A 26,157-nucleotide genomic window follows, 5' to 3' on the forward strand; every position below is an offset into this window, starting at 1 on the left:
GTAGCCATGTAAACTCTTAGCTCTAAGCTGCTCGCCACAAACTCATGGCTCTTAGTCATTTTTGCACTTTCCGCGTCTTTTATTTTTCTTTGCCGAAAGCTACAAGTAACATGATTTTTGTCTACATGCACAATCTTTTATTTTTATAAGCCAAGTCAAGACCAACTGAACCAAAGCAACAGAAGTGCCTCAGAGTAATTTTGTAACTTCAAGTTTTCCTTTTTGAAGACTTTGACAACTTTAGAGTCATCTGGACAACGCCAGTCTCCTCTAAAGTTATCCAACCAAAGTGAAGAGCATTAGAGTTTATTTCGCACCAACCCGCAAAAGACAACAGCAGATAACACCTCTGCACGACCGCCTGCAGAGAAGCCGAGCAGAAATCAAGAGAGCCCGAGACAGAAAGTCTCCTGGCAAACTCCACCAGAGCTGAACCGCTGAGACACCAGCAGAATCCGTCATCGTGATAATGACACGACCTCCAAGAGAATCCACCTAGATCCCGCGTCTCCGGGGTTACCACGGCAACCACAGCCACCTGGGTTCCAGCCGAGGGTCTCCAGCTACAGCGCAACTCACAGTAGGCCGGTTTTAACACTCTGCTCATGACTGGGTTGATGTCAAAATATAGCAGTATTTAATCATCAAACCTAATTCGTAGATGTAGTATCATTAGCTGTATAGCCATAGTGTATAGCCATAACATATTCTCTCCCACCATTGCCAACTCATCACACTGCTCATTTCATTATTATTTTCATCTTTATGATTATTACACCTTGCATTTACTCTGTAGATAGTAGTTTAGTTAAATAAACTATTTTATTTACACCCAGTGGTTGTCCTGTTGTTTTGATGTAGAGACTGGAGATCCATTGAATCAAGAAGTCATGGCTTCCGATATGAGATTGATAAATTTGGCAATGAAGTAATTCATTGTTGTCCTCCTAGAGGACTGGTGCCCCATTTCAATGAGAGTAAATCCTTAAATATGGCTTAACGCTACACTAACAAGAAAGCCATGTGCTACCTAGGAGACCTGCATTCAGCAGAGCTAGACCTCTGCTCACACAAGGAGGAATTGTTAATGATTAAATCAAAATGGCTTGCTCGATCACAGTAGATCAGTGCATGTGATTCTGGTTACTCTGATTCACACTCTTCCTTAATGACAGGTTGACCCCACCTCCACTCAGAAGATGGGAGCAATTCCCAACTGACCCTAAGATCCTTAAGAAGATAGGAATGAAGTTGAGGTAGCATTTATCAGCTAGCTTAGTCTTGCCTTCACCAGAAGGGTGGAGTAGTGCCCCTGTCTTAAAGGGCTTGAGTTTATAGCTAAGGACACTGAAAAATTTGACCCAGACAACTAGGATCGTCACATTGATGATTATTTTAGGGAACGAGATCACAACCTAATTGACTTGCCCCATGCAACCCAAATGGAGAAAGTTAAACTTTTGTGGAATAGTGAAGTCAGTAATTCGTACAAACGTATCCATCAAGGACTGACAGAAGAGCTTGGAGGGTGGTTAGTTAATATCGGCCCCATTTGGGTAGGGCCTCCCAAAAGGCATAAAGGTCCACCCTTCAGGTAGTCTCGGTCTCTCTCAGCTGGGCCTGCTGCAGCCACTACAGCCTGTCTCTCTTTGTTTGGTTTGTTGCATCTTACAACATACACTGCACCATATTTTCACCCATCCACACACTTCTGACATGACTGCTGAGTTTTTTAATTACACACCCCATTTGATTGGTTACTTTGTTTATTCATGAGTTAAACAAATTGTTTCTTGATCAAAGTGTCTGTGTGTGGCCTCCCTTTTTGTTGTTGGCCTAGAGCCAGTTGGTAACACAACGAAAGGGGGAAAACAACTGAGCCTGCCAGCTCAAACACCTTGGCGTCACACAGACCTGTCACGTTAACAGAGCACCCTCAGAACAGCTCAAAGAGGGGTGACAAAAGACCACATAGGGACACTGAGCGTAACCGCCATGTCCATCAGCTGCGTAGACATAGGCACTCCCACAATAGGAGCAGGAGAAGGCCTTACACAGAAATTCTGGAGTGGGAGCATGGATCAGACAATGACCACGTCATCTCTGACCATGTCAACTCATACAGTGACAGTGCCACTGAATGCATGTCTGGCTACTTAGAGTGTTACAGCCTTATGCCACAAGTCAGGAAAAATTTAAAGAACGAGAGCTCCAAAGTTTGCTTCTCAGAGTACTGATAGTAAGTAAGCTCAGAGTACCTTGTACTCTTGCTGTCAGACTCTGGGTTTGGCAGCGGCAGCAACCCAAATTCTGAGTCAATGCCGACACCACTGTTGTGTATGTTAACACATACCTGTAGCATAACTCAGTTTTAGGGCCTGCATGCAGCTAACCTTCTCATTCTAACCTTGGAACCTTTATACTACATGAGCTAAGGCACGAAAGAAACTCACACCTTCCCTCCCCCACACACCAGGTGTTTTCAGCAGCCATTTTGAGCAGTTTATTTGTTTACTACCATCTTGTTTTTAGTTTTTCGTGTTCATGCCATGATGTCACAGCGGCCATTTTGAATTGGCCATATTGCCTTGTCTCCACAGACACACACCCACACAAACACATGCAGACACGTATATACTTAGATTAGACATTGTGTGCTTAACTTTGTTACATTGTAAATTAATGACTTTTAGTATAAATACTGGTGTGTTCAAAGTTGCAGATGTGAATATTGCCTCAATGAACTTTGATCCTTCAACTTTCACTTACTGTTGATTTTGTTATTTTGCTTGTATTTATTAAGTTAATTATTTATCAGAGTCACAGATTAATAGTAGAAATTTGAGACTTAATATGTCTATCCACGCCTATTTTAGGCTGGTGCCGCAAGGACTTTAGTTCATTCTCCGCTTCCTTTGGCTGAGGTGTTCTGCAGCTTGATGGCAGTGGGAACTCCTGAACCTCTCTGTTCTGCAGCACAGTGAGATGAGACGTTTGCTGCAGTTGTAGCCGCTTCTCTGTCCTGCCAGAATGTTGTGGAGAGGATGGTTGGTATTGTCCAAGATGGCCTCCATCTTACATTGCATGCGTCTCTCCACAAGTCCTGAGTGAGTCCAGACTCCTGCCAAGCACAGAGCCAGCCTTTTTTACCAGCTTTTCCAGTCTTTTTGTGTTCATGTCAGACATGTTCTGCCCCAGCAGACTGCAGTATAAAAAAGTACACTGGCAACCACTGACTGATAAAACATGTGCAGCATTTCGCTTCACACGTCAAAGGACCCCCCCCCCCCAATGTCCTTCCCTCAAATGTTGACTGGCTGGGCCTAAACCCCCCAAAGTCGATGACAATCTCATTGGTCTTGGAGGTGTTCAGAAGGAGGCAGTTTTTGTCACTCCATTTACTGAAGGCCATCGTCAGATCCCTGTACTCTTCTTCCTGCCCGTTTCTGATACACGCCACAACAGCTGTCATCTGAGTATTTCTGGATGTGGCAGGACTCAGAGTTGTATTTAAAGTCCACTGTACAGGGTGAAAAGGAACAGAGCCAGAGCAGTCCCCTGTGGAGTCCCAGTGCTGCTCATCACTGTCCCTGAGACAGTTACCCAACCTTGTCAAGTAATCCACAATCCAGGACATGAAGCAGGGATCCAGCCCCATCCCTTCCAGCTTGTCTTTATGAAGAAGAATGAGGGGTTGGATGGTGTTAAATGCACTTGAGAAATCAAAGAACATGATCCTCATGTAACCATCTGGCTCATCCAAGTAAGAATGGGCCCAGTCGAGCATGTAAAGGATGGCATCATCCACTCCAATATGTTCTTTGTAGGCGAACTGTAGGGGGTCTAGTGCATGCTCAACCTGTGGCTTCAGAAGGTGGAGTAGCAGCTGCTCCAGGGTCTTCATGATGTGTGATGTGAGGGCCACCGGTCATTTATCTCAGCCGATCGTCCTACTTTAGGGACCAGGACAAGACATGATGTTTTCCACAGGACTGGGACCCTCCCTGTTTGTAAACTTAAGTTGAAGATCCTCTGGAGAGGCTCAGCCTCATCTGCTCCACTGTAAAGGACAGGAGACTTTACCCCAGTGTGGAGAGAGTTGCAGCTGCAGTGTCAGGTTGTGAAGGAGATGCCATAGGAGAAGCTGCAGCTGAAGCAGTGGGAGAGAGTACAGGTGAGGCTGTTTCAAACGTATTGTAAAACAGGTTGAACTCACCTGATGATGCCTGGCTGTTCTTCTCTTTATAGCCAGTGATGATCCTTAACCCCTTCCACACCAGGGGCAGATCCAGAGTATTTTCATGTGGGTGGCACAGGGGGTAACAACAGTTAAACTTGGGGGCCACCTAATATAGAAAATAAAGGTCGCCACAGACTTCTCTCTTCACTATTTAGACTACTAAGTGAATACAATTACTTTTCTTAGATTGTAGTCGAACAGTGTATTTCTGTCTTCATCTTGCTTTAGTTTGCTATATTACCTCTTTCACCTTGTAACGAAGGTGAATACGTTTTCCTTTTCCACTGTAGACATTAAAATTCTGATTAACTTGTCCCCTTGTTAATCTTCTCATTAACATCTGGCTCTTCTGTGGGTGCAAGGTATTGTGCAAGAACGACAGTTTACAGCCCTGTCAATTATCACATATATTATTATAATATAGTATTTATTACAATATTTTTGAAAATTATGACCCATACTTTGCATAATAAATGAGTAGTCTAACGCAGAATAAGAAGCACAGTGAAATTGAAAACAATATCAGAGACTCTTAATCAGTAACCATGTCAGTGTTCTGCACACTGAATACTATCCTACCCACCCACTATTCCACTAACTTAGCTAACGTAAGTTAAACCAGGGGGACTAAGCTAACCACATGTCTCTCAAGTTGCTTAAGATCAGTTTCAGAATGAAACCCATTTTATCGGTAGAGTGCAAAACATTGTTGTGACAATTCTAAAGAGCTCAAATATAACGTTACACTTCTTACCTAAACTCTGGTGCATATTGCTGCACTGATGCGGTAAACAGGAAGATGAAAGTCTGTGACTAAGTGGTGAAGTTACAGCATTTAGTTGGCAGCACCATTTCCTGTAGATGTATTTTAAAACAAAAGCACCAGTCCTTTACTTTCAGTTCAAGTCCAGGTTTAAGTTTTATTTCCGTTTTATCATACAAGGGCAAGTGGCAAGGAGCTTTAGACAAACATTTACATCACTAAGTGCCAATGACAATTGGGGGGCACACAACATATTACGGGGGACACAACAACACCTCTCTGGTCTCTAATGTTGTTGTGCTGCAGCTTCCTCTCTACTTTCTTTTTGTAATCCTCCTTTGCCTGCTTTAATCTCCTCTTCAGCTCATGTTGCACACACCTGAGCTTCTCCCTGTCTCCATCCCTGAAGGCCTTTTTCTGGTTGAGGAGGGTCTTGATGTTACTGGTGATCCAGGGTTTGTTGTTTGGAAAGCAGTGTATAGTCCTTGCTGATATTACAGTGTCCATACAGAAGTTAAGTCCGTGGTACATTCAACCATTCTATCAAGGTCAGGGTCCTTGCTTTTATCATTTTCCTGTGACTCCTACAGTACATTCCAATCTGCACTCAAAACAGTCTTTTAAAGACTCACTGGCCTCCGGGGTCAAGTTCCTGAATCAGCGAGTGGTTGCAGCCTGCCTCAGTACATAGGGCTTGTATGAAGTCTGAAGCAAAAACAGATTATGATCTGATCTTCCAAGTGGTGGTAGAGCTGAAGAAGTGAAGGCCCTGCTTGACTTTTGCATACAAGAGATCAAGTGTCTTATTTTCCCTTGTGGGACAGTCAACGCACTGAGTGAAGCCAGTCAGGTGAGAGGTCAACTGCATCAGGGTGCTGGGTCTGTACTCTCGCAAGAGTCTCGTGAATGACATCACACACGACTGAAGGCTCTGCTCGTGTTTGAATGTAAACAACAATGGTGACAATGTGTGAGAACTACCTCGGTACATAGTACGGTCTAAGACCAACAGCTCAATATCCCGACAGCAGATCTTTTCCTTCACTGTGATGTGACCGGGGTTGCACTATCTATTGTTCACAAGCAGAACCAGTCCTCCACCTTTATTCTTTCCACTTGCTCCGGTGTCTCTGTCCACTCGTACTGCAGTGAAGCCGGGTAAATCCACATAACGGTCGGGGGTGTTGTCATTTAACAAGGTCTCTGTGAAACACATGAGACTACACTCATGATATGCTCACTGGTTCTTCACAAGTGCCTCCAGTTTGTCACACTTGTTAGCCAAGGAGTTGACATTTCCCATGAGGATCGATGGTAGAAAAGGCTTATATCTCCATCATTTAGTACAATCACTCCAAATGTGAAGTCCTGTTTTATTCTGAACTTCATTTATTGGGACTAGAGTCTTATTGGGGCTCCACAGGCTCTAACACTGTGATTAGTAAATATTAAAATAGTATGAAGCAGTCGAACAAACACATTATTTTTGTTAATGAATTGTAAAATTATTATGTAACTTATACTGATGATAATGAATGAAGCTCTGTAAAGTTGGTTATGTCTCACCTAACTTAACTTGGACCGTGCTGGAAAACCATGTGCTCACATGGTCAAAGGAATGTGCAAGGTGACACATCCTATCTTTATAAATACTCATGTGCAGGAAATGGTGTATGCATGTTTTCTGTGCATACACATCATTTATGCATCTGGCCCCTGATGTCTATGGGCCAACTTCACACAGTCTCGCACGCTTACACACACACACACACACACACACACACCTTGTATATCCCCTGGTCACAGCCATTGTAAGTGCTCTCCATGGTGTAACTCCTGAGCACACCCATCTCCCTCCAGACCACCACCCTGGCTGTGGCAGAGCGAGACTTCTCCACCTGAGGATGGAGGCAGCTCAGATATGACATCACATCATATCTACTGTCAACAAATGAATGAAGGCCACATCATATCAGTAATAATACAATATCATAATGATGATAATGGTGGTGATGATGAAACTCATGATAAGACTGAGGGAGGAGATAATGATGAAGATAAGGTGATGGGTAGTGTTAGTGATGATGAGAATAATGATCATAAATATAACAAAAACTATAATGGCAAATATACTGGTTATGAAAACAAAGTCAATTAATTTAGACTATGTGTGATAATGATTAATTAATGAAAGGAATAATCATGATTATTATAATTATTGTTGATACCAAATAGTTGCAGCTGTTGAATGAAAAAGCCGGAGCGATACGATCCAGGGCCTTCGGTATGGTCTAGAGAGAGAGAAAGAGAGAGAGATTTCAAACCACTTATTTGCTCAATAACAAATTTTCAAGAAATAAATAAAATAAAACTCCAAAATAAATTTAATAAATTAAACTGTACTCATTTCAAATTTTCCTCTCCTGTTGTACCTGTAGCCCAGAAGGAACATTTGTTGTGATAAAACCTTGTCATACAAACCAAACATCTGAAACAAAAACCGAAACAGAAACAAGAGTCGACCACACTCTAAAAAAACTATGAAAAACAGTCTCTCCCTGTGTACAGAAGTGACAGGTATAAGCAACATTTGGATTAATCACAGAAACAAAAGCATTCACAGCAACACCACCATGCAGAACCCTCCACTGTAAATCACCAACCCTCTGTTAATGGTGGTTTGTACAGGGCGCTCCACTCAGGTCTCTGAGCCTCTGTCAAAGACAAATGAGTCCTCCAGGGGGTGTCAACTTGAACTTTTAGTTTGTTCTGATTTAAAAGTTTTACTAGAAGTAGTACATTGTTTTTCCAAACATGCTGCTCAGTTTGTAATCAGCAACATTCAACTTCAACAACAAACCATCACATGTAAAAACAGGAACAATGTTCACATCTGGAAGAGGATCATTAACATCAGGCTGAATCAGTCCGTTACAATAAGCAGCCGTCAGTAATAGTTCAGAGGGAGTTAGCTGTTACGCTACTGTTTCCAGCCTTTCAGTAGGAGACTGATCACTCTGACTGACCTGATCCCCAAATGTGAGGCCAGACCTGCCGCGTTGTCCAGGCGAGGGCCACAAACCTCCACCACACGGCCCAGCGTGAGGATCTTGGCCTCACACAGTTTCTGAAGCCGGGTTGGCCCAGCTTCAAACCGGAGACAAGTCCCGTGAACCACTTGCTCTTTAAGAAGCCAGAACAAAGAGGACACCGTTCTTTGGTCGCTCCTTATAGAACATTCCCCAGACTTTGAAAAGTCCTTTATAAAAACATGGAAGGTTGTCCAACTTACATCCATTTAGATCCATTAAAAACAAAAACAACTCAGCCGGACCCAGCCCACCACGCCGCTCCAGTATGGCTCGAGCTACAGGTGTCCAAAGCAGGTCAGCAGGTCCAGTCAGGAATCTTTGGATAAACTGTAGCCTGAAAGCAGCCCCCCTGTTCGCCAAGTGGACGAGACCATGTCCCCCTTCCTCCTTGGGCAGAAAGAGTACACTCCGTGGGACCCAGTGCAGATGGTCCCAAAAGAAATCCACCATGACAGCCTGCACTCTAGACAGCAGGTTTACAGGAGGGAGCGCCAGCCGGTGCCCCAACATAGAGGACACAAGGTTGTTGATAATCAGGATCCTACCTTTAAAAGCACAGTTTCGGTAAAATCCACTTCCATTTTTTAAGTCGGCCTTCGACTCTTTCAAGAAGATTCTCCCAGTTTTTAGAAGAGAGGGCTTCATCACCGAGGTAAACCCCAAGATATTTAAGCCCTCCTCTCTTCCACATGAGGCCTCCAGGTAAAATCAGCCTGTTAGTCCGTCCTTCACCCACTGCTAAGGCTTCACTTTCCTGCTCTGCAGGGCCTCCTGCAGCTCTTGAGCAGAGAGCTGCACCTCCAGCTCTACATTATCCTCCTCAGAGACCTTAGGAAGAACCTCATATAAGCACAGCGCCACCTCTGGTTCTTCCTGGAATTCTGCCTTGTACAGCTCCCGGTAAAAGCCAACAGCACACTGACGAATCTGAGCCAACTCCTGCAGCAGCTGCCCAGTGTCAGACCGCAGAGAGTGTATCAGCCTCTTCTGACCAGTCTTATGTTCCAGACCAAAGTGAGAGAAAGAAAAGTGAGAGGGAGCATCCATTTTAACCACATTCTGGAAACGAGATCGAACCAGAGCACCCTGTGCAGAAATACCCAGCAGGTCAGACAGAGCTGATCTTTTGCCTTTGAGAACTTGAATGTGTTCTCATTCTCCTGTGGAGTCTGCTAAATCCTGCAGGACATCTGGACATGTCCTTTGTGACATTGAAAGTGTACTGTAGGCAAAGCTGTTTGATTTTAACTTTCCCTACATCCCACCACTGCTGTAAGGAACTGTACTCAGCTCTAGTCTGTCTGTGATTTTTCACATTATCGGACAGCAGAGAGACATTAAAGTGCCAGTGCGCACTTTTACATTTCACATCTTTTATAAAAATGGAAAACTGTACAAGGGAATGATCAGATATACCGACCAGACTGATAGAACAACCTTTCAATACATTAATGTAATGTTCAAAACAATAAAGTCGATCACGTCTGGCCAGAGATAAAAAGTTATCTTTGGAGTGAACCCAGGTGCATTGCCTCTGACTTTTATGAAAATGTCTCCAAACATCACAGTTCAAAAGTTTCTAGCAGCTTAATGAGACAACTCTTAGAAGCAGCGTGTGGTTCCTGTCTAATGAAGGGTTTTCTGTGCAGTTAAAGTCACCACCCAGAAATAGATGCTCTTCACTGCTACAATCACTAACAACATCTTTTAACGTGTCCAAAAAAAACAGTCTTTCTGAACCCACACTCAGAACATACACATTTATAAAAATTTTTACTTTTTCAAAGTCAGCACATATTTTCAACAGCCGACCTGGAATGATTTCATGAACAGTACAGGAACAATGTGGGAAATCTTCAGAAAAGAGGACACCAACTCCCCCACTGTTACTGCCCTTGAAGACGGCCCCCCCACTCCATTCCGTGTTCCAGCCAGATTCATTATCAGCAGTGCTGTGAGTTTCCTGAAGGAACATTACATTTATCTTCTTGATCTTAATCAGACTAAACAGAGAGGCTCTCTTAACATCCTCTCCAGCTCCATTAATGTTTAAAGAACCAAGTTTTATGTCACACATGTTTATAATAAAGCAGCATCCTGACAAAAACAAAATAAAACAATAAAAAAAAATTAAAAAAAAACACGTACTTATTGTTTGCTATTTGGGCTTGAACCTTCGTGAACAGTTCCTTGTTATTTTTTTTGAGGATCATGAACACCTATCTTCTGAAGAACATGACGTGCTTAAGGTGTGGATATTTACAGCTGAGAGGGATCAATCTGATCGGCGACACTAACTGTCCGTGTCGGGTCAGCTCATTGTCCAACATCTTATTCCTCAGAAAAGGGGGCACATTGGAAATAATGACTCTTTTAGCGGGGCTGACCAGAGAGAACAGAACAGAACAGATTTTAAAATCCGGGAAAAAGTCTTATGGTAGGAAAAGGGTCCATAAAGTTCGGCAGCAGTGAACTGTCACCAAAAGTAATTTAAAAGAGAACATTGATGTCCTGTCTGCTTCTTTCTCCAGTGCTTGCCAACAACTGATCTATCACCCAGATAGATCTTAATCCCAGCCGAGGAGCAAGTTCAATAGGGTCATCTAGACGAGGTCCAGCCAGCTCCACCACATGCCCCAGAGTGGAAACTCCTGCAGTGTGGAGCAGTCTGGACAGAGTAGGTCCTCCAGCTCGGACAAGCCAAAAAAACCCAAACAGTACAAGCTCCTGTAGGAGCCAGTACAGAGAGTCAGTCTGCTCCTGTCTCTGCTTCTTCAGCAAAGTCCATACTGAAAAGATACTCCTATAAAAAGCTGTCAGAGATAAAGTGTCTAACTTTTTGGAGTCCATCAGGAATAGAGCCAGATGAAGTCCCAAACACCAAACCGCTGCAAGATGCAACAGGATAAAGATCTCCACACCAGGTCTGTAGGTCCAGTGAGCAGTCTCTGGATAAACTGAAGGTGGAAGGCAGCGCTTCTATTGGCCAGATGGACCAGGCCCTGCAACTTGTCCCAAAAAAAAAAACAAAAAACAAAAAACTACTAAAACCCTCTGGATCTGTGACAGGATAGAAGCTGTGGGATCGATGCAGGCCAACTAATGCCACAAAGCAGAAGAGACCAGATTAAGCACACAACCTGTGTTGGACATTTTAGGTAAAATCCATTTCCACTTAAGCCTTTTGACGTTTTCCAAAACTTTGTCCCAGTTTTTTTGTAAAAACATTTCATTGCCTTAAAAAAAAACAAAAAAAACAAAAAAAACCCTCCAAGGTATTTCAGCCCTCCTTTTTTCCTCAGACTAAACCACCAGGTTACCTGAGTCGGTCCCAATTTACCATAGCAAAGGATATGCACCCAAACTGATTCAGTGTTCATTAAAACATCAATGTCTTTCTGTGAGTTAACCAGGACAATGACAACATCAGCCTACGCTGAAAGTTTAAAAAGGGACATCACAATCAGGAAAACAAACACCATTCAGACTGTTCCAGTTTATTGAGCAGAGGTTCAATGGCCACAGAGTATAGCATGCTGGGCAAACAGCAGCCCTGTCTGACCCCCCTCTGAACACTAAAATGAGTACTCAGACTGACATTAACTTTCAGAACACTCGCAATGTCACCTTAGAGCACCTAGATCTTGGCTACAAAACCTAAGTTGAACCTTAAAGGACGATAAAGGACTGATTTAGACTCTGCTAAACTTTGCAGTTCTACCACCTGAGTCTCCAGGTCCCTCAAAGATCTAGTGATGTCTCATTGACATTGCAAGCGAACTGCTGACACAGCTGTTTAGTCTGTGTTTTACCAACATCCCAACATTGTTGGACGTTGGCAAAAACAGACTTACATTTTTAAAAGCTTTGTCATGAAGCAATTCAGTGTTAAATATATCACATTGTCTTTAGAGTGATTCCACGTGTACTACCTGTGAGTTTTATTTAAAAAACCTACACACATCTGACAGCTCATGTGCTTCAGTCAGCTGTCTGAACCTAGGGTTTCAACCGCAGGGTGAATCTCCTAGTGATTTCTGTCTAGTCTTGGATTTTCAGTGCAGTTAAAATCACTTCAAACCTAAAAACAAATACTCATCGCTGCTACAGTTTCTGATGTTGTCACATAAAACATCCAGTACATTAGTTGGTGCATAAACATTGATAAAAACTAGAGCGATATTTTCAAATTGAGCTTTAACCTTCAGTAAACAGCCTTTAATGATTTCCTCAGTTTCACAAGAAGGCAGCAAACTTCTGGAGAACATGATCCAAGCTCCTCCATTGCAGCATTTATCTTTTTGACTGTTGTAGTATTTTACCTTTTGTTATTTCTGATTCTGCCTTTGTGATGATGTCATCATCCCTTCCTCATGCTGCTGTAGCATGACATCCATGTGTCATGCAGTATCCCTTTGCCTTCATATTTTTTTATAGGTAAATAAAAACACTGGTTTTCATAATTTGTTTCAGAGCTGGCAACAATTTTAACTATCAACAATAAATGCACATATAAGTTATAAGGAACATGGGGGAAACAACAACAACATGTCTAACTGGACAGGAGGGAAAGGTGATATGCTGCCCCCTATGGAGGTGGAGCAAGTAGCACGATCTTACACAACACCTTTAACTACCAGTTTCCTTAAACGATAAATCTCATAGATAGATAGATAGATAGATAGATAGATAGATAGATAGATAGATAGATAGATAGATAGATAGATAGATAGATAGATAGATAGATAGATAGATAAACTGTGCTGGTAGTGTGTGTCACACTGTGGGTCTTACCCTGTATCCAGGGTCCTCTTTCAGTCCCACAGTGTCAACAGCAGAGCCTGACTGCCACAGAGTCTCCTTCACACTGCAGCCATACAAGAAGACATTCTTTTTTCTTGAGTGGCCGTGGTAGTCACAGAAAACCTGGAGCAGAGGTACAGGGAAAGAATCAGGGAGATAACCTTTGTGTGGAATGATGAAGTGAAGAAAATGACACCTAGATTGCCCCGGTGACTCACCTCGTAGAGTGCATACTATTTAGTCCTAACCACAGCAGCCCGGGTTCCAGTCCGACCTGTGGCCCGCATGCCAACCTCTCTCTCTCCCTGACTTTCCTTTCTCTCTAACTGTAGCTATCAGAATAAAGGAAAAAAACATGCGTCTTGCTCTCACATATCTTGCTGCTTCTCTTGCGCTGACACTGTTTTCTTTAAGTAGCCTACATATTGAATTTTAGTGTGGTCACAGAGGGAATCAAAACTTTTAAATTTACATAGAATTTTTGTGAATGTATTCAAATGTTCTTCAATGTAGCAGAAAATGTTGATGTGTCTCCACCTGTCTCTGCCAAGAGAAGACGGGCTGTGCCAGCTCTGTCCACAGTCAGGTCAGCCTGTGTCAGGCAGTCTCTATTGCCAGGCTGCGATCAATGAGTGTGTACATAGTCAGGGTCTTTCTTAGTCTCTGATCCCTCATCGTGGTCAGATGGTCTGCTGCTGTGTACTGTGTGTTTAGAAGTTAGTTTTGTGTGGCACATGTCCAGTAGTTAATGTCATTGTCTTTGTGTTGAGCTAAAGGTTGGTTGGTCCAGATAGTGTGAGAGCTGTGCTGAGGCCTGCTGCTGTTGGAGGAGCTGAGCCTCATGATCAGCTGGCTCTGGGACTCCTCTCTGTGTTCTCCTATTGCTCGTGAAGGGCTTTGTAATGGTGGGAGCAGAGCGCACATGTTTTTAGGTATTTGTAGAATTTGAGGGCTCTTTTCTGTATCCTGATTAAAAGGGGGATTTGGCCTAGTTCAGCTTGGCATACATTGTTGCGACTGGGTATTTGTCCCATTTCTCAAAGTCTTTATTTATAAGAGGACCCCAATACTTGACAAGTGCAAAAAGTATACATTTAATTTCTGTCAGATCAGGGATATCTGACCGTTCATCAATCCTCCATGTCAGGGAAATTTCCAGTGATCAGAAGGAAGTTTAATAATTTTAAAATATGGCAATGTTGAACTTATGATTGGTAAATTTAAGCATTTCATTTAAAATACCATCAGGATCACTGGCTGTTGACGATATACAGATCCGATGTTTGACTGAGCTGTAGTACTTGGTGCCCATTTTGTTTACACCTTTGTCAAAGTTGTTGCTATGGGGTTGTGAGGGGAGCAGAATGCTAATCTGACCAGATATATATGTTTGTCTCCTTGTTGATTAATAGAATCTAGTTCTGTGTCTGTCCTGGCATCAAGATCCCCACAGATTAGTACACTTCTCTGGGCTTGGTCGTAATTGATCTCATCTTCACGAATGGAGAAAATATTTTCATTATAATTGTCCTCACAGGGCTGGTCAGTTGTGGTGCAGTTGGGGGTGGGGTGATGTCTGCGTCTGGCAAGGAGTGGGTGTTGTCAGTGGTGGTAGTCTTCTCCTGTTCTGCCTTTTTTATAGGGAGAAAGTCCAGCTGCACCATGACAGTCCCATTCTTATATACAGTATACTGACTGTTGTCATGACAGTGTCTGTGTCTTCTGCCTCTTTGGTTTTTAGTTTCCAGCCTTTACAAATCCCTTCTTTCTTTACAGAGAGGTAATGGGCCCTTATAGCCAAGTGCTGCTACTGCACTGCTATTGTTGCTACTCCTTGGTAACCATTGCCAGGGTTTGTTGAAGGTTATCTGTTAGCCTTAAAGCTAAGCTAGCTTTAAAACTATTTCGGTTTAGGGTTAGGGTTTTTTACATCAATCGTACATCATTTCTTAGGTTGTAGGTTCTCTCTGTGACATCTCACTCACTTGAGTCTTTGGCTGTATTCTTCTCCTAGCTTGGTGTAAGTCAGCTGTAGGACAGTTTGGCAGGTGGTTTTGTTTTCTGCTGGATTTTTCAGTTGAGCAATATTTTTCCCTTTTTATGCTTTGAGGGAAGCAATACCTAATTCCTCAATAAAATTGTTTCTTCTTCAATGTTGCCAGAAGAAATGTAAGAGGTTATCTCGTTTTAAACACTGTTCTGTCTCTCTCGCTGTGGCTTTTTGGGGGATTAACATGAGTTAAATTGAAGCAGTCAGTCATTATTCTGCTTCTTCTTTGATCTTGTTATTTTTTTCCAACAGTCTAATCTGAATTTCAGCTGTCTACAGATAAACTATTAGCTAAATCATGTTTTTGCTGTAGTGGTTTGTGAGAAGTTCTGATGCTCCTTTGCTTTGCTCTGTTTGAAGGGATGCATCACTGTCGAATCAGTCTCTTTATACATCTGGTGAATATTCTGCTGAAATGCTGAAGTTGTTTCACATTGAATTTTAAATCTACTATAGTTTTTTTAGCTTGAATCTCATTCATTCTGTGACTTAATAAAGAGGAAACATCATAAAGAGACTAACCCTTGTACCCTAAACACACTGAATTATGGTCAGGGTGTGTTTAGGGTACAAGCAACTTAGGTTAATGTTAAGAGATTTCCTTCATTGGTAACAGAACTTCAAACCGCTAAGTACCATGCTGCATACAAATGCAATTAGCTTAAATATGAAGTTAGGTAGCACTCAAGAGACCACATCATCAGAGAAACTTGTTACTTATTGAGAGCAGAACCAGCCCACAGCATCAGAGGACAGGTGTGTTCAGGTAACACCAAGTTCTGTCTATGTATCTCACCAATGGAGGTCGTCCTATACAGTTCAGGTAATAGAGGAAGCCCTTCGTGTGGTAGATGGTTGGACTGAGGACAGGGTCTGGTTTACACCATTGGCGGTTCAGGTCCTCACTGTTCAGATCACAGCGGTTCCTGGGGAGATACAGCAGAGGAGACAGGTGGGGATTTATGGAGCAGTACACTGGTACTATAATGGAGAACTGTTTCAATAACAGATCCTGAGGATAACATCAGTAAAGCCTCCACACATCAGTAGGAGTACTGGTTTTTAACTCGTCTTTGTATTTGGTTTTATGGAGGTCACTCCAGAAGGCAAAGGTTATGTGAATAGAAAAATGGATAAACCATATATTACATGATGCACACTTGACTAAAAAATTATCATTTGCTTCCTGTTACACATGGGCATGTTTATCTTAGCACCACAGCACCTGTACCTCTTGGCTCCCTCTAGTGGAAACAGGGGGCAACATAAAATCAAATTAACACAATGGCAATAAAATAAACAGCACATTGACAGAATTAGATAAATAACATGAGCGTATATGGGAGGTGGTTTTTCTATGTGTGACTTCTCATCCTCACATGAGCATTTTAACATGATAATAATATTCATAAACTAGGCAGCACACAGAAAATTAATTCTGGTTAACAGCTGATGTGAGTATTCCCTCATAAATGATGCATGAAGACAGAGCAGTTTGCAAAAGAGGGAAGCCTAGGCTGTCCTGGCATTGCATGGAGCCCATTGTGAGTTATGTCAGGCGGGAATAGGAGACACCTCTGTTTGCGGTAGGATATGGGTCCTACTACACTGTTGTGGGTTCGGAATGGGACAAGGGTGTTCCTTTGTTAGTGTGTGTGTCAGATGGTAAGGTTGACTGAGCTAAGTGTCATCAAATCAATCAATCAATGCAAATAAGCTGTGAAACTACTAAAAAAGACACCAAGTCAGAATTCGTCTGCCAAACTCCTGGAGACAGGCTGGACTCTCTCCTTTTCCAGAGTTGCCCAGGGTGACAGGTGCTAGGTCGGTGTGTGGTTACTCACAACCCCCCAGTGGAGTAATGCGGTGTTGTAGTTCTCTCTGGGGAGCGAGAGGGTCTCCTCTATATGGAAGGTTTACACCAGGGTGCTGAAAAGGGGGCGTCAATTGATCGTCGAACCTCAGATTCAGGAGGAGCAAACACGTTTTCAGTGAGTGTTGGACTTCACCACGGCTGTCGATGTTGTCTCCAATCTTGTTTACGATATTCATGATAGGATCCCAAGGTGCGGCTGAGGTGAGGAGTGTATCCACTCTGGGAACCTCAGAGTTGCATCTTTGCTCTTTGAAGATGATGTGGTTCTGTTAGCTTCATCCAAACATGGTCGCCAGGGCTCACTGAGACAGTTTGCAGCAGAGTGTGAAGGGGCTGGGATGAGAATCAGCACCTCCAAGTCTGAGGCCATGGTTCTCAGTTGGACTGCTCTCTTCGGGTTGGGGGTGAGTTACTGCCCGAAGTGAAGGCGTTCAGATGGATTGGTGCAGTGTCAGCAGTAATGTGGATCTTATACCGGACCATTGTGGTGAAGAGGGAGCTGAGCCGGAAAGGCAAAGGAACCAGCTGAGGTGGTTCAGGCATCTGATAAGAATGCCTGCCAGGCACCTTACTTTGGGAGGTTTCCCGGGCATGTCCAACTGGAAGGAGACCCTGGGGTAAACCCAGAACTCGCTGGAGGGATTGCATATCCTATCTGGCCTGGGAACACCTTGGGATCCCCAGGAGGAGCTGGAAAGTGTTGCTGTAGAGAGGGATGTCTGAAAGCGCCTGCTTAGCCTGCTGCCACCGCAATCCAACCCCAGATAAATGGAAGAAAATGGATTGATGGATGGACTATTCAAATGACATGTGACGTTTAATGACTCAAAAACAAGAGATAGATACTGAGGCTATTAACCAGTATGATAAAGAGTCCTGAACAACATTCAGTTTTACAGTTCCTCTTCTACTGACAGGCATTTCAGTGAATCAGTCAGAGCGCATGAACCACTTAACTACAGTTGTGATGGTACCAGGCTTTCCTCAACTAAGTTTTCATGAAATTAGAGTTGTGATTTGGTTAATGTTTTTCAGTTCTGGAGTGAATTCAGGTCTAAAATCAAATGTTACTTTTGTTTAAGATGAGAGATAACAGAAGTTATGGCTTATTTTTTCACCACTGGTTAAGCCCGAGTCTGAAACAGGTATGGTATGGACCCAAATGCAGCACACAACTGGATATAGTTTGTAATGACCTTTATGAACCAGCAGAGATTTTTTCCACACAGGTGGGTATTGGAGAAAAGGGGAATTGTCATCAGCAGGTAGGTGGGTAAACAGGAGAGAGTTCATGGGGATTATGGGCAGATGAGATCTTTTGAGGTAGGTGAGTATAACCGGTTCATATCTTTGCCCAGCAGGTGAGTAATTCTTCTCAGTAGTAGTGCAGACCCTTGGAGTAGGTAGGTGATGAAGCCAAGTGGCCGAGGACAGAGACACCCAAGGCTGGGAGTGGGGAGCCTAGAAGCCCGCTTGTTCGACAGGGGAATCAAGTTGATGATTCAGAGAGTCGGAGCAGAGCAGGAGCCTCAGGTGGCAACAGGAATGTGCATAAACCAATACTGCCCACGATGGGCTCACACTGGATCAGCAGGCGCCGAAGAAGAGGCACTGATGATGGGGAATGGAGAGCCAGGAGCTCCGTGTGTTCAGCTGGAGAGTGGAGCTGAGTTGTGGAGCCGATGAGCCAAAGAGTCAATCTGTGGACCTCAGACACCAACAGGTATGTGACAGATCTCTTTCCACAGCGGAACCACACAGGATAGGTAGTTAAAGAGGATGTTGTTTACCTGTTGAAGGAGCAATGGTGGATAATATGCTATGTGGTCTTTACAGTTTGACACTGGGCAGCAGGAGAGACGAGCGGGCCAAACCAGGAAGTGGTGAATTGAATCGCTTTTTTAGGAGCAGAGTCTTTGAGCAGGAAACCAACAGATACTTGAAGCCGTGGAGAAGCCAGAGACCAAACGTCAGAGCATTTACCAGAGCTGAAGCTGGGTCAGAGAAAAAGGATCAGACAGACACCAAACTAGGAAACCAGTCTGCAGGTAGACGCTGGTGTATCAGGCATAGAAGCGTGAATAATCTGGCAACGAGTGGATCAACTGGAGAGGCTTAAGTATGGGCTTGATTGGAGAGCAGCAGCAGCTGCGCAACCAGGTGAGTTGGATGAGGACTGATGAGGGGGCGTGTCGGGAGAGTAAATAAGGACGAATGGAAAAACCCCAGAGAGAGCAGGTAAGAGCAGAGGTGGATTGTGACAGCGTCTGGATCTGGTACATCTGCAATTTATTTCCTACGGCCACATAAAAAGAGTCCAAACTTTATGACAGAGGAGACCACATCACAGACCCTGACACATGGACAAGATTTTTACAGGAGGAACAGACACCTCTCTGCTCAATAGCTCCTCCTATCCTTTGTGGTCTCTCTGTCTGTTTTTGTATTTTCTGAATGTAACTAAATAAACATCACAGTCACAGTCTGCTCACAGCTGGAACCACAGTTATTTAAGACAGCTAAAGCTAAAGACACGGCTGAACTTAGAACCACAACTGGAGCTGCAGAGATGTTATTCTTTTCTCTTATTTTCACATGAACTGAGTTGGCGCACAACAGGAGAAATTAAATCAAAGATGAAGATGATACACTGATGAGTGAACCTCCTGCCCCACAAAGGCTTCTTCTGCCTCTGAGGTGGTGATGAGCTTACACACCAGTCAGCTGTAACTGTTGTAAATCAGATGTTAGTCTGACCCCATGAGCAGTTTCATTATGTTGAGAATATGACGCATCAAACAAACATCACTACGATCAGACTATACCATGGAAGTAGTAGGTTGTAATTAGTGTAGTGTTGAGCAGCAGGTGAATGAACAGAGGTAGTTTGTGTTTTAAATTATTTCATTGACTTGTGTATCACCAGGCACCTGGTCAGAAGGCATGCATTACATATCAGAAGCATATTCTCTACATCAGTCAACAAGCGACTCTGCCCCACTGCTCTTTCTTAATCACACAAAGAGCTTTACATTAACTTCATACGTTAATAATGTAGAGCTTCTTAGCGGGATGTTCTTTCTCTTCAACAATGAAGTTAAAAGGACCATTGCTTTGTGAAGAGGGGTGTCTGTCCTGCATCTGTCTGTGTGTGTCTGCTCCTCTGTCTGTCTCCTTTTCCTAATGACACCATTGTGTTATCATTTTGTCACAAACCGGGCCACACGGCCATGACAAAAAAGGGAGATGCACACAGACAAGCCAATTAGAATTTTTTTTATTTAAAAAAAAAAACAGACAATAAATCTAGGAGGAGAACTTAAACTAACAATGGCATGTGTAATATGTAAGATCAGCAGTGTGAGTGAGACCATGAGTGAAGAAGTGTATGTGAATGCAGTGTTGTACGGTGCAGTAACAGAAACAACACCAAACCAAATGCCAACCAAGCCAAACGGATGCCTCAGGTAGGAGAGAGAACCAGAACTGAGCTCCAACTTGGTTTTAAAAGCACTAGCACACAGGGCCCAGGTGTGCCAGGTCTACTGATGAACCCAGGTACTGACAATCCTTTGCCACACCCACCTCTAGTACCAAGTCTCTAGTCTGCAAAGGAAGCAGCCACACACAGGAAGCAACAGTTTCCATAAGCACAATGCCTTGATATGACTGGGGTTTACTTTGCGCCTTGCTGCACTGAAAAAATAATGTATATCTGTTTTAATTTTCTTTGAGCCACAACCACTGTGCCAGGTTATTGTGTGTCAGATCGTAGCAGGCAGTAGATTTAGGTTTACAGTAATATAATGGGGGAGACAGCCCTCAGGAAGGGGTGGACAAGTCCCCCGTCCCCCCGGGATTTCTGCCTATGCATGACAGGTTTCTCTTGATTGGAAATAGTTTGTACTTAACTTTCCTTACTCAGGACTCTCTGGAGCTTTCAATCATATCACACTGTCATCACATTGGGATTAGTTTTATAAATGAATCTTTTGGGATTCATTTTGGGAGACTGTCATCAGTACAAAAATTATGCAGTTGTTTCAACATCTTAAATCAACCTCCAATGTATTTACATCCAGTTTGAGTGAAGTTTCATTGTTGCTATGTTTTCATATGAAGTCTATGCTGAAATATATTTTCATTATAAAACCCCAGTGATAATAACATGTTTCTATAGTCATTGAATCATTGAATATAACGACATACACAGAGGAATGTCCATACCACAGGAGTCAAGCGTCAGAGAAACATCTGTCCCAGATATTTAACATTCTCCTCACCAGCTGAGTTCGGTTCAACTCGCAACCAGCCGAACTCTTTGCTGCATGTCAGTCCCCTTTTCTCTGTCCCTAAATTTCCTGTCTCTCTACATTGTCAAGTCAAATAAAGGCATTAAATGTCCAAAATAATAACCAATAATAATAATAAACTTTGAAATTTTGAATGTGCCTGCTGCTTGGTGGGTTTACTTCACTCCTCACGTTTCAATATGTACAAAGGACGTCACTTTCAGTTTCATTTATGTCATAGAGACTTATCCTGACACTGACCTCAGTCACTGCAGGTATCACTCACACTGATTGTTTAAACCCAAATTTGTCCCAACAACCATAGCAAGACATGCATACGCACATGTACATGCCCTAACAGAAGTTGATTTGCAATAAAGCTATACCACTATATCCCCATATAGATGATGGCTTCTAAGATCACACTTTTATTACCTACCTTACCTCTTACCTTTTTGAGACTCTTATTTTGAAAGTGTCTGTATTTCTGTGTTTGGCAGTATAAATTGCATAAGGTTGTGTACAACATAGCCAATAATTTCCTCTTACCATGTTGAGACTTTTATTTTAAAGGCTAATTGAAATCGTGGAGATGGTGTTTGTGTGTTTCTGTCAATATATATATACATATCAGTGGCGGCTGCTGGTCTTATAAGGAGGGGAAGCTCATTTTCGGCCTACATCATAAAACTTGTCCGTTTATTTATATGTAAATTCGCAGAGCGACAGAAGAGAGTCGCCAAACACAACGCTAGTCGTTTTTAACAAAGACAAAGTCGCTGAGGCTCCGCAACGTCTCCAGATCAACTCCGAACAACGGAATGAAAAACTTGAAAACTGCTCCGGTGCATGCTTATACTTCAAGATTGCTGATTCGCTCATTTCGCGGTCAATCAAAAAGGGACTCAGCCTCAGACAGATCATCCAATCATCATGCAGAAGCCAAGCGTCTGGGCCAGCCCACTGTCCCATAGACCCCCAGAGACGCTGAGCGTCCGATGGGCGGGACAAAGCCCAGCATTTATCCAATGACCGTCTAGTTTCGCTGCAGTGGAACAACCCACTCTGTGGCGATGCGGGGATGAATCAGAAGGAAGTCGTATCGGTTACCTGTGATAGTAGCTGATTCTGAACAAAAGATGAACGTGTTCTAGCGCATATTTAGTCAATGAAATGTAACCACAACAGCACATATTTAACCAATTATTTTGTTGACATTTTAGGGGAAGCTGAGCTTCCCTTGCAGTCTCAGAGCAATCGCCACTGGTATATATATATGTGTGTGTGTGTGTGTGTGTGTGTGTGTGTGTGTGAGTAAGTGTGCGTCTGTGTTTTGTGTGTAGCAGTAGAGCTGCCAAACAGAACCTCCAGTATGTTCTTTTTACAGAGACTCTTATTTTGAAGGTGAATATCAAAAAAGTAAGATAGTGTTTGTGTGTGTCTGTCAATGTGCGTGTGTGTATTGATGTGTGTGGCAGTAGAGCTGTCTACCATAGAGCCTCCAAAAAGCTTGAGACACTTATACAGTTGATATTCATATGGTGGTAATGGAGTTTGTGTCTTTCAATGTATGTGTGTGTGTGTGTGTGTGTGGTGTTGGGAACTTGTGTAAGCTTAACCTTCAAACAGCCCTTTGTTTGGCTAATTAACTCTTAGCCCTTAAACTCAGGTGTGAGAGCAACTCTAAGGTAAATCAACACAGTGTATTTACGTGTACTTGTTTGGGTGTGTGTGTGTTGATGTGTAGTTCTTTGCATGTGTGTACATGTATTTTTATAATTGTGAGGACAATTTTGTTTAAAAACCATTATTGTGAGGTCATTTTGGCCGGTCCTGACATGTTCAGAGTCAGCTTTGCCCATTTCTGCCTAGTAACTGTCAGTAGCACCTGCTGAGACACTTGTTGCTATAGCGACTGTGGCCACCAGACACCAGCCAACACACAATCCCCTCTGTCTCCCTAGGCACACACAGCTTTTAAGACGAAACTTGTGTTGAACTACAAGTCCTATTGAAAAGATCACCTTACCACAGCTGTCCAAAGGCTTCATTTAAGAGACTGATATCTTATAAACTCCCCTTAACTCTGTTGAGAGCAAGACACTTCCACTCACACATACACTCACACAAGCTACAGCAGCTGATTTAACAAACACACACAAGCGTTCACTCTGTGATCATTAATTGATTTATACGTTTCATTTATGGTATTTATCTGCTGCAGTCTCATACCAACATCTAATCTAAGACATGTACTGTGGATTCTTCTGCGTCATCTGCAGTCTCCCTCTCCTCTCTCTCTCTCTGTCTGTGAGTGGAGACGGGTGTTGGAGTTAGACCAAAGCTCCACCAACTACTCAACTAACACCTGCATCCAGCACTGTTCCTGTCTCCCACTTACGTCCCATTGATGACTCCATCTGGGTTAAGCATGGGGATGATCTTGAAGACAAAGGCTTCCCTCAGACTCTGGGCCACCGGCTCAGTGCTGCACAGAAACTCCAGGGTTCCCTTCATCACCCAGCTGGCGTTCGATTCACCAGGATGGACACGTCCTGTCAGCATGATACAGGGACGGTTACCTGCAGGGAGACAGACATAGATCTGTCATGTGTCTGTATGGTAGGATGCACAGTGTGTGGAGAATTAGTCCACAAACATTACTGAGTGTTTTCAGGATCCTACCTTCTAAACTGAGTGGTACCTTGTCAATCAGCACTCAGCTGCCTCTGTATTGTAATCTGGTAGTTGACATGACCTGAGCTCTCTGAGAACCCAAAACCAATCCTGCCCCTACACCCTTCCCCTACCCACTCTCACTCAAACCGCCACATTGTGTATACTGTGTACCATCACAACAACCTGCTGAGCTCTGTGACAGTGACAGCTGGCCTCATTTACGGGTGATAATGAGTGATCATTTTAATGTTGTGCAGTGGTCATAATTAGTGTCAGTGATTGCAGTGTGAATGACAGACAGCATGTGTGTGTGATCAGTTGTTTGAGTTTAGAACCGCCTGTACTGGTTAATCCATCATTACAACATGGAGGCAGAGGAATTCAGTACAAATGGAGGTAAAATCACTTATCACATGAAGGTGGTATAGCAGACACCCCTGACCTGGCATCAGTCACAAGACATTAAAGAAGTGAGGACATGTTGAGATATGGACACAAACATGTCACCTTCTTACTCTTGGACAAACAGGGTGTAAAGAGACTTTCACAGGTGCTGGATCAAAAAATCAATCTGAAGGCCAAAGTCAGACAGAGGATCTGCACACTATGCAAACAGCTCCCAGCTATTTTAATAAAGCTACGTTTCCATCTACCAGAGATCTGCAGTGTCTGACGAAATATTCATGTCTGAATCAGCTGATTGTATTAATCACTGAGTTCTGAGTGACAGAAGTAACAAAATGATCAGACAGAATATATACACGTCTCAAGGTCATTTAAAGACAGAAATACTTGCTTCACCTTTGACCTGCTGTACTTACTGCCATTGTGTCCTCAAAGTTTTAACAAATGAAGTGGTTTTACATCATCTGGACAAACAGTTTGTCTCTAACCTGTCTGATCATCTGATGTGTATTCTGACATTTCATCTTCATCCTCAGTTCGCAGCACTGAATTTCACTGTAGGTGAATGTAACTGACAGAAAGATAGACAGAGCTATAAAACCACAATCTATGTTCTAATAAACTTAAGAGAACATGCCAACATTTTCAGACACTCAAGTGTCAAAGATGGAGCATTTAAACACATTGTTGAAAGGTGTGAGGCTTTCCAGTCCAGTCCTGATCTCCATCTTTTCACATGACTGCATATAAGATACCAACAACTAAATTTGTCGGTATCTTATATATCATATATATATATCATCCCACAATTACCCAGAATGTTTAAAGGCCAACACATGTGTTATGTGTACTCTATGTTAATCATGACCATGAGCATTTTGTTGAACATTGTAACAATATTTTTGAAGCATTACTTGCAGGCTGCCATTGTTTTCCATTCATCTTAGGAAAATCAATACGCAGACTCTTTAATGTGCTGGTGTTGTGTGATCACAGTGAACATCCAGTGTGAATGAATAATTCAACATCGCTGATTCATAGTGATGCAGTTTAAGAGCAAAGTGATGTTCCAGGTCTGTTGGTATTCTCTCATAAGGGCATGTGTCCATGTATGTTTTTTTTTGGCAGAAAACTACACACACTACAGGCTGGATTTCCTTAAAGGCTTGTTCCAGACAGATAGACATATTAAATCTACACTACTACGTTTTCGTTTACGATCTCTGTCCAGTGACTGTTTTAGCTCCTTATCACAAACGATCTCCGTGCAGACTATGACACCTGAAAACACATACATACCTGAGCAATCACGTACAATGGGCATGTGTGAGCTGGTGTAAACAGAAAGCAGATTGTCCACTCTGCAGTTGGTTACTTGCAATAAAATACCATGAACGAGGAAGAGCAAAGACAGCTGCACTGTTAAATGCAGAATTTAACTGCACAACAGCTGCTAGCAAAAACAACAAGGTCAGTCATGCGTGTAATTTGTTATCTGTGTTGTATTCACCACTGGTAGTCGAGGTTGATCAGTCAGAAAGCGACCATGGGTGTTTACATTATCATTTCCAAAGGTCTCCATTTTTGCCTGTCTAGACTACAACACAACCCCCGGAATTTTCAAACTAAAACTGGGTCAGCAGGGTTTCAAAAGTTCACGTTTTCTGTGCTCAAAAAATCCGGAGTTGTTTCAGATGGGAGGCAAAAACATAGCAAAGGAGATGAATTTTAAAATGTAAACATAGTATTGTGGACATAGCAACTAACAGATAGGTAGGTAGGGGGGAGGGGTTTATCTCCCACCTGAGACTATACTTTCTGCTATGAACCAACGCATGCAGTGTGTCCTGGCGCCTGATGGGGACCTCTACCTGAGGTCTAGATTCCTGGATTATAATTACCTGGATGTTGGTGCAGTAGGGAAGACATAACACACTTAAAGCCCCTCTATCAGGTA

At 42.9% G+C, this 26,157-nt stretch overlaps 1 protein-coding gene across 1 annotated transcript in view; it reads right to left on the reverse strand.

The window, feature by feature from the left end:
- Positions 1-26,157, reverse strand: part of LOC130176162 (cytosolic carboxypeptidase 4) — a 76,819-nt gene that overhangs the window by 17,453 nt on the left and 33,209 nt on the right. Inside the window, exons 14-18 of the mRNA XM_056387099.1 lie at positions 23,518-23,698; positions 15,745-15,874; positions 12,890-13,021; positions 7,232-7,294; positions 6,788-6,901 (exon numbers count right to left, since the gene is read on the reverse strand). Of these exons, the coding sequence (XP_056243074.1) occupies positions 6,788-6,901; positions 7,232-7,294; positions 12,890-13,021; positions 15,745-15,874; positions 23,518-23,698 (620 nt within the window). The remainder of the gene's footprint in view (positions 1-6,787; positions 6,902-7,231; positions 7,295-12,889; positions 13,022-15,744; positions 15,875-23,517; positions 23,699-26,157) is intronic.

This window comes from Seriola aureovittata, chromosome 10 (genome assembly GCF_021018895.1).
Source record: "Seriola aureovittata isolate HTS-2021-v1 ecotype China chromosome 10, ASM2101889v1, whole genome shotgun sequence".
NCBI classification, from domain to species: domain Eukaryota; kingdom Metazoa; phylum Chordata; class Actinopteri; order Carangiformes; family Carangidae; genus Seriola; species Seriola aureovittata.